Here is a 9,710-nt window from a genome sequence, read left to right on the forward strand (position 1 = left end):
TGGTGCAAATATATGTAACTGTACCGTGTTCTATTAATACATGTTTGATGGAGGAAACATATGATGAAGTCCCAATTATAACTCATCCTAAATTCATGTCTTTTCTTCTTTTCCTTTTCAAAAAAAGAAGTTATGTCCTTGAAAAACCTCTGAAGGAAGATTTAAGTTATTATATTGTCTTGTAACCATGAAGTTTCCTATTTATGGATTGAAAATAACAATCCGATTAAACGAATCCATTAGAGTTTGATCATGCAATTAACTAGCTATAGTCCTGTCGAAAAAGCTGTCCACTGGTGACCTCTTGCCACCACAGGATACAATAGCTTACTGATAGTTCATCTTAAAATGCGAGGGAACGGATGAACATTATGTCGTTTCAAAAATCACCATCTTACCTTCATTTAAACAGTCTTTTATTACCAGTTATGGAATCTCGCTGATCATATAAGATTATCAGTATTCTTTTCCATTCTTTTATACTTTAGCCACAATAATTATGCTATTGTTGCAGAGAGACTTTTCCATGTGGCTATTTGACAAAAAAGGATTTCATAGAAACAGAGAAGGAAAAACTAAGTATAATGGAGTAGTTGTTTTTCTTGAACATGGAAATATAAGGTATTTTGATGCTTATTATTGAAGAAGCGTTGCTTAAGAACTACTCTACCATTAAGAGAGAGATGCAATGTTATATTGTTAAGTTTGGCCTTGCCTATGCTAATTAAGCACTTGAGGTCCACCTTGTGTTTTTTTCTTTTTGTTGCATAAAAGTGGAGGTGGGTGACAATTGTTTTTCACTTTTTAGATATAAAGTTGGTCGCTTGTTCTGCAAAGAATATATTCCTTCCCCTTCCTTCAGTTACATATTATTTTCTTACATACGTTGAATCTTGAAAACACTATGTGCAGTCTATAAAACATTAAACATCAATAAAAAAAGAATTGTTGGCCGCTGGTCGGTTTGCTTCAGCAGATCTTGCTGAGCTTTTTTGTTTAACAGCCCCTTCTTTCCTTTCCTTCGTTGAGTTATAAAGGTACATATGAATTTGAATTTTTTAAGTCTTTTCATGAACTTGCGTATCCATGCAGCAGCCTAGATGCCCTTTTTTACATTTTGCTTTTTCCTATATATATTCTTTCCTTGATAGCCAAACCATTTACTTTCTTATATTCTATTCTCTCAAGCCTTGCCCCCTTTGTGCTTGAAATACTATTTAAGACATCGAATTGGAAGTGAGTTGAATATTTTGAAAGGGGGAAGACATGGAAGAACAAACAGAAATAGTAGGAAGGGCATTTGTGGATCACTACTACAATCTTTTTGACAATGATCGATCATCAGTTGGTGCTCTATATCAACCAAGCTCCATGTTCTCATTTGAGGGGCAAAAGTTGCTCGGAAGTGAAGATATATCTGCTAAGCTTAATGCCTTGCCTTTTGGACAATGCCGGCATGTGATTAGCACCATTGATTCTCAACCTTCGTCCTTTGCTGGAGGGATCATAGTCTTTGTCAGTGGTAGCATTCAACTTCTTGGAGAGGACCATCCACTGAGGTTTAGTCAGGTATCGATTTGTTCTTTCCTCCATAAATGTTGTTTAATTGTATGCTTTTATATTTGTTGTTGTGTTCGAACAAAGTCACACATCGGAAGTTGAGAAGAAAATGAAGTTAGTACAAAATTAATATTATGAGGTCTTTTAGAGAAAACCGGTGCAGGCTTTGCTCAAAATGATCAGTACTACACAATGCTAAGAGTGTCTTTGTGGTGACTTAGTCCAACTGCATTGTTTTCATTATTCTTTTGATAATGGTGGTGTCTGGACCGTCTTAAAGATGAATAACTTGTAGAAGTAAGTCTAAACGTATTTTTGTAATTGCATTATCGCAGATGTTTCACTTGATCCCAACTGTGGAAGGAAGCTTCTTTGTGCAGAATGACATATTTCGCCTCAACTATGGCTAGTTTAGCTAGCATTCATGTGGGGAAGATGTTGATGAAGAGATGAAAAACAGTGTTTATGTGAGTGGAAATGTGGAAGCGAGAAAATTATTGGTGATGTAAGTTGATTTGAATGTGGTCTTGACTTAACGAAGGAAATAGGAGCATCACATTATTTGATTTGCTAATTGCTTTGTAATTCTGGGCAACATTAATTCAATATGCAATCACCAGTATCATCTATTCTAAATAATTTAATTTATACCTTCTTTAAATTGTGGCATGGTTCAGTCATCAGAGCCACAACTAAGCAGCATATTATTATTATCATCACAGAACAAACATACAGAAAGCAACCAAAACATACTAAAACCTCAGTAGCAATACATGGCACACATATTTGAATTAAACAAGTTCCTCACAACCCATCAGTGTAAGAGACACCAGTAGATTTTAACCATGCTGCTCCTTGAATCAGCTGACCCACAGTGAACTTTGTGGCCTCGGAAGTTGTTAAAGCTTTATGATAACCAGGCCAGTTTACTCTCTTACTAATTCCAGCACCAGCTCCTTTGTTCATGTACTCACCATAATACACTGTTTTCAATGCAAAATCACCGTCCCATTCTGACCAACCTGCTGGATCAATATGGTCTCCAATGTTGGACTGCATGTACACTGTCCGCGAGTACGCTTTCCATGGTCTGCCCAAATATGTCTTCACCGACCCTTTCACTGGTGCAAGGTCCGAGCTAGGAATAATGTCACACTTCTGGATTGAAGTTCCTGTATTTTGGTTTGGATCTTCACGACCTTGTGCCGTAACCATGTTTTTCTGTCCGCTCATGGGCTTTCGGGCTGCCAGTTTAGAGTTTTGGAACACAACTGCTGCGTTACCAAAGATAAAATCGACAGTGCCAGTGATGTAACAATCTCTGTAGAATTGACGGAGTGTGTGGGTATAGAGAGTGTCCTGGAATGCATCTATTTTGCAGCGGTTGATAACGGATTGATCTGCTCCAACACGAAGGGCCACTGCTTGGTGCTTTTGTGGCCCTGCTGTGTTTTGGAATTGTATATCTTGGGCTATGAATCCATCCCCAACAGCAGCTGCATTTAACAAAGTAAACAAGTTCATCAATTTTTCAAACACATCTTTATGTCAAAATCCAAGCCTCTTTGTTAGACCAAAAAAGATAAGTCAAAAGAGTATAGTGAGAAATGAGATATTTACCAACAGTTGCAGATTTGAAAGTTGTTGAGCCATCGATAACATTCAAGTTTCCAGTGATAATAGTTGCATCCATGCCATCACCCACAAGCATTAAATTCTTCTTCTTTTTCCCAATCTCAACATTTTCTTTATAAGTTCCTTTTTTGACATAAATAACATATCTAGTCTTACTATTATCTGGAGCAGACGCAACTGCTTCTTTTACGGTTTTGTATTTTCCACTGCCATCTTTAGCCACTACAACATTGGCTGCTATTGCATTTGCTGAAAGTTGCAAAAGTCTTCTATCATTAGCACTAACCCATGAGGGCAATCCATCACTAACTGTTGCTACAATATTCTTTTGTGGTGCAATTGCAACCATCAAGGCCAAGGAAGTCCTTGCTCTTGCTACCAAATCATTCAACATAGGCTCCATAATAGACCGGGCCTGGCCATTTAGGCCATCTATGCAAGTAACATGGTTGGTGAGAATGCTACTTAGCCATGAATGAACATCAAAATGGGCTTGGGCCGTTAGGTTCCCAAGTCCCATCATGGAGTCCATTAATCTATCCCTTGACAAATCCATCAACTCTAAACAATCTTCTAGAGCTACTTGTTCCTGGCCATTATTGATCCGACCATTCACATTGCTGGCCAAGTGGATCGTCTCGTGGATTTTTAACGATGATTTATGCAAAACCATCTGTAGCAAATCAACTGTTTTTGTATCCATCAGACCAGCAGGTGCAACCTCAGAGAGCATGGCTAAGCAAGATGGCTGATCATGGGCCGTATCACAAATACGAGTTGTCAAGGAAATTGATGTACCATGGATGGCCCAGATTGAAATGAATCCAACTGAGCCCACAATAGCAGCTAAGGAGAGAAGCACATAGAGAGCTTTAGTAGAAGAGGAGGATTTTGTTTTCGGAGAATCTAACAATGGTTGAGAGGAAGTAGCCATGACTTTGTGAAAATATGGAGTGAGGCTTCAGTTTGCTAAGGATCTTCTCATTTCTCGTCTTATTATATAGACTCAAAAAACACCAATAATGTTCCATATATAAATTAAAACACTATTATTTAATAAAGCTACTTTAATTTACTTTATTAGGTGGTCTGGAAAGATTCAGGTATTATATTATATTATCAATGTTTCTTTTCATGGCGAAGTAGGTATGGTTAGTCCATATGCTAGTGTAAGTAGTTTTTTATTTAAATTATTAATTATGCTCAACCAGCAAAAATATAGTAGGATTGAATTTGTTATAAGGTCAAAGACATAACATTTCAATTTAACTCATTGATAGGTATATTAGCAGTTAAATATAATTGTAAATGAATTAAGTAGAGTGCAAACGGTCTTAGATGTGTGGGTAGATTGATACAGAAATGATCCAACGAAGACTTGGGTAAAATATAAATAGCTTGAACTAAGAATATCATTATATTGTTTAGAATCCAATCCTTTACATGTATATCAATTCTACTATTTCATTAATTGTTTGGCAATTAAGGATGATATATTAACCAGTTGAAAGCTTTCTTTTTTTTTTCTTTTTTTTTTTGAGGGAAAGGATATATTATAATGTATATATAAGTTGAAAAGCTTTCGCTCAAGCCTTAAAGTACTAAAACATCCCATAGAAAAGCTCTATCTGAAAATACTATTACTCATGCTGGCTGATAAATAGCAGGTTGTAATCAATTTATATCAGGTTAGAAAGTAATATTTAAAGATATATGTATAATAATTTTTTTATACCACGGTTACATATTTGGAATCATGAGATGAAATTAGCATAAAATCACATGTACAAACGCTACTTCCATTTTACGATACCAGATATCGCATGGTCAAACAACTACTAAATATATTTCTCCACACATACACAGTACTTAGCATTTAGAAAGCTCAAATCTTGTTTTTTTTTAATCATAATTAAGTGTCGGTGTAACGATATTACATCTACGTAAAACTATACTAATAAGTTGAGTATAATTATTGCTCAAAGATAAGATATTTAAATTGGACCCAATTGGCCCTTAAAACATTAAAGAGTCATTTGTTTAAAGCATATAGAAATTAAAAACCAGAATCAATTTGACCAAACCATCATCTATATAGCCATGTATTTTAACAATTTTTTCTAGTTAAAAGAGAGCAATATCCACAACAGTTCTTTCCTTTTATAATAAACTTTAACTGGGATATTTTAAATTTGATATATACTATATATATAAATGGTCTTTTTATTTGTTCACCTTAGCAAATTAATCAAGAGAATTAATCCAACATTATCCTTATCAATATAAGAAATCATCCCAAACTAATAAAAGTAATGAAATCCATATTTAATAAAAAAGAATTATTCATATATTAAACTTTGTATAACTTTTATACATGGTTTGATTACAAAAATGAGAAAAAATAATCTCTACGTAAAATCAAACATATGTTATGCAATATTGTTTGGTTAGTTTTTCCTCTTTTCACCTAAAATATAGCATTGCTAATACTCTTTCTGTTTTAAAAAAAATGATTCCTTTTTTTTAGGAATCCTTTAACTTTAATATTCTACATGACATGTTTAAGGCTACAAGATTAAAGATATTTTGATATTTGAGATAATTTTAATTAAGAACCACAATATTAAAAAGTCTTTATTCTTTTCTTAGATTCCATAACAAGTCAAATTTAGTCATTCTTTTTAAAACGGAGGGGGTATAATAATTGGTTCATGTTTTTCTTTTTCTGATAACCAATACATTATAAGTAATGAAGGAATGTCTACGTATTATCTCATGTAGTAGTAGAAGATCGAATAATTAATATTTCTAATCTCTGGATAGTTAATGTCTATATAATTACTAAGATGTATAAATCTTTATATGTTATAAAATCAAGCTCATAAGAATATAATCATAAAGAGAAGAAGACAAGAGATGTAGATAGAAGAAGAGGAATTTTCTTCTTATTCAAGTGTATTCAAGTCTCATATGTATATGTTACAATAGTGAATGAACAACCCTATTTATAGAGTGAGAAATCACTCCAAAGGTCACCATATTAAGTATCATAATAAATAGATACATTCTTATCCAAAAAGGTTCATGTAACCTAGTGAATATGAATGGTTGTTCATGTACTAACTTTATGGACTATCCACTTATTCAATGTATTTATAACACTCCCCCTTGGATGTCCATAGATTTTGTGCCTCGTTAAAACCTTACTAGAAAAAACCCTGTGGGAAAAAATTCTAGTGAAGGAAAAAGAGTACACATATCTTTTGATACGCACTATTTGTTGCCTCATTAAAAACCTTGCCAGGAAAACCCACTGGGAAAAAAACCTCGGTCAAGGGAAAAAGAGTGCAACGCGTATTATACTCCCCCTGATTAAAACATCACTTAATTTCTTATGATGATGTCTCCAATCTTCGTACATTGTGGTTGGTATATCCTTTTTCAAAGAAAAACCACACATTTCTTGAATATGGTGTGTCATTTATCTCAACCAGACGCACTTTCGACTTGTTTCATGGAGGACTTTTATTTCTGCATAGCAACATTTGCTTCATTGATCGCCAGGATATTATTGTGCCTCCACATGCAAACACATAGCGTGCTTGAGATAGAGCTTTATGCGGATCAGATAAATATTCTGCATCTGCGTAACCAATCAATTTTGTCTTGGATTCCTCGGAATAGAATAAACCCATAACTATGGTCCTTCGAGGATATTCAATCATGTGCTCAACACCATTTCAATGTCCTTTTATCGGGGAGAAACTGAATCTTGCCAGTAAATTTACTGCAAAACAAATATCTGGTCAAATATTGTTAGTAAGATGCACTAGTGCCCTGATTGCACCAAGATAGAGTTTCATCACCAAGAAACTCTTCATCCTTCTTTTGAGATCAAACTGAATCATCATTTATGTCAAGTGATCTCATAATCATTGGGGTACTCAATGAATGCGATTTATCCATATAAAATTGCATCAAAACTTTTCAGTGTATGTGCACTGTTAGACAAATATTTCATTTGTCAAATTATCAATCTGTAGGTCAAGACAAAATTTTGTCTTACCAAGACCTTTTCATAAAAATACAAGGACAATTAGGGTCATTCTTTTGTACCCTTTTTCTTCCTTGACTATTTCAATCCATATAAGGATTCTTGAAGCTTTATTGGAAAAGTTTCTTTCAAACTCTTATATGCTTCAGACACCTCGATTGTTTCAAGGATTTTCATATAACCTTCATTGTCTAGCTAGACATTACAATTATTCATTACATGCATTCAAGTTTTCATATTTCGCCAGATCAAAACAAACCTCATTGCATCCACCAAAGGAGAAAACATCTCCAATAATGTCAGGATTTTTGCGATAAACCTTTATGCCCCAAGGCACAAACCGTATTTGATATCTTACGGTTATACTATCGCATAATAATTTATTTGTACCCCACTGACATTATACCTTGATTTATGGACTACCAGTCCAAAATGTCACTTTTCTAAGTGAAACAAAATATACTTGAATTGTGCATTTTACTTGGCCAACCATTTATCTGTCCACACTATATGACAGATTTGAATTCAAGATCCTCGTCACAATTTATATCATTGAGCGCTACCTCATATCAAAGATACCGTCGACGGTTATTTGATATCGATTCCAACAAGACATAACTTATCGAGATCTCTTCATTTTTCATTATTTCAGGTACCTGAACCTTTTTCAAGATTTTATGAAGTGTTATGTCAATGTGCTCTTTTATAGCACTTGCCTCATTATCATGACCAAATTGATCATTTGCTCCTTCCTTCTTCAAGGAATTTTATATTTGGAATCGATTGGTCTATTACGCTTCCGGCGTATCATAGACTCTGTTCTTCAAGGACTTCACATTGGAGCATTTGCAGCTGAATTATATCATAGGGTCAGTGCATTCATCTGGCAACTGATTTGCAACATTATGCAAATGAATTATCCCTTGAACTTTAAGTTCACATATTTATTTAACGAGGATCTAGATAATTCATAATTAACCTCACACATAATTTTCAGCTGTCAATCATCTCTCCCCCTAATGTTAGAAAATCTAACATTCATTCCAACCTTATTTGGAAGTTCATCTTTGTGCGTGGTGGAGCAATTAAAATCATAACCGCACATTCAACATTTTAGATGAAAATTATATGGTTCCTGACCCTGAACCAATTTTAATGGGGAAACCTTGTTGGTTTGATGCATACATGTGTTGCTACATGTTAAATAAAATTATCTCATACCAAATCTTATTTGGGAGTTTTGTTCTCATAACCATGATTTAGCTATAATTGGAGGCATACAATTTCTGCTAAATCAACCAGCATTATCAATATAATTTCATAGTTTGGAACTGTGCTCTTAATTTTAACAATTCGAGCAAACAACCTTACAAAAACCAATTTGTAAGTTGACAACAAAATACATGTGACCATCGCATAGATGCATCAATCATATAGTTGCAAATGATCCACATGACAGGTAAACGGGCCCATATTCACCCTTTTATATGTTCCAAAAATTTTAGGGGATTACAATCCTAACCTTAGCTGGTACAATGATCATTTTATCAAGAGAACAAGCAACACAAGATAATTCTTGAAGAATCTTTATTTCTTCATCATATAAATCACCTGAATTCTCAATCACGTTTGCATCACATTTAATCGGAATGGTCAACCAGTCATGCCAACTGATCTTTATTTTAGTACACTTATAATTTACTTTTACATGTGATTTCATCAGCATGTACATGTTTGTATGGAACAAACAAGAGGAAAAGTGGGGTAATCTTTTACATAAACATTTATAACCCTCTTCGGTTGTAGTGATTTATAGTCTCAATATTTATTTTCAATTCATCCGAAACTTAAAAAGTTTCTTTTGAGACTTACTACAACCCCAATATTATTCCTCTGATAATAGCACAACTCGTTAGAGCTTGCAATTAATTTTGTGTACTATCACATATTGCATGACACCATCCCTATGGTGAGCATCTCCTTCAAGGAGGAAATTATATTATTATTGTCATGGTCAAAATCATTACGAGCAAGACGTCTTTCTTGCTTTACTTTTGTTGTACCATAGGTACACAACCAATGACAAATTTGTATTGCCACACAATAATGACCACAACCCTTATAGGCAAGAACTATTTCTTTCTTTTGCCCTTTCGGTAGTTCACAATAAACATACCATAGTGACGTATAAAACGTACAATACAATTAGCCATTTCTGCCAAATAAAATTTATTTCCTCTCAAATCTCCCGTAGAGATGAGAAGTGACATGTATCTTTCTTTTTTTCTCAAACCTTCCATAGAGGTGAGTTGTGGCATATATTCAACCCGTAATGATTTTATCACATCTGGACCCATTCTCTTATAGAATGGTCGAGCATTCACGATACTCATCACAAGTCACATTCTCTTCAAGGAATGGACTAATTATTTATATGTACTTCATAAATTTGCATTATAAG

At 34.2% G+C, this 9,710-nt stretch overlaps 2 protein-coding genes across 2 annotated transcripts; one reads left to right on the top strand and one right to left on the bottom strand.

Moving 5' to 3' along the window:
- Positions 1–901: 901 nt before the first annotated feature.
- On the top strand, positions 902–2,210 carry LOC107011460 (nuclear transport factor 2B). The gene is made up of 2 exons (XM_015210973.2): positions 902–1,569; positions 1,896–2,210. The coding sequence occupies exons 1-2, from the start codon at positions 1,267–1,269 to the stop codon at positions 1,968–1,970; spliced, it is 378 nt and encodes a 125-aa protein (XP_015066459.1). The 5' UTR covers positions 902–1,266; the 3' UTR covers positions 1,971–2,210.
- Positions 2,197–4,166, bottom strand: LOC107011459 (pectinesterase-like). Its single transcript, XM_015210972.2, has 2 exons — positions 3,181–4,166; positions 2,197–3,056 (listed from the first exon to the last, which is right to left on the bottom strand). Exons 1-2 carry the CDS (start codon positions 4,127–4,129, stop codon positions 2,365–2,367), a joined length of 1,641 nt encoding a protein of 546 aa, XP_015066458.1. The 5' UTR covers positions 4,130–4,166; the 3' UTR covers positions 2,197–2,364.
- Positions 4,167–9,710: the final 5,544 nt, after the last annotated feature.

This window comes from Solanum pennellii, chromosome 2 (genome assembly GCF_001406875.1).
Source record: "Solanum pennellii chromosome 2, SPENNV200".
Classification (NCBI taxonomy): domain Eukaryota; kingdom Viridiplantae; phylum Streptophyta; class Magnoliopsida; order Solanales; family Solanaceae; genus Solanum; species Solanum pennellii.

What these genes read in the sequence shown, in the direction of transcription:
- LOC107011460 (XM_015210973.2), top strand. Translation starts at nt 1,267, where the DNA reads ATGGAAGAACAAACAGAAATAGTAGGAAGGGCATTTGTGGATCACTAC. An exon ending in ATCCACTGAGGTTTAGTCAG is followed by an intron (nt 1,570 to 1,895) that starts GTATCGATTTGT and finishes GCATTATCGCAG; the next exon opens with ATGTTTCACTTGATCCCAAC.
- LOC107011459 (XM_015210972.2), bottom strand. Translation starts at nt 4,129, where the DNA reads ATGGCTACTTCCTCTCAACCATTGTTAGATTCTCCGAAAACAAAATCC. An exon ending in TTTCAAATCTGCAACTGTTG is followed by an intron (nt 3,057 to 3,180) that starts GTAAATATCTCA and finishes TGTTAAATGCAG; the next exon opens with CTGCTGTTGGGGATGGATTC.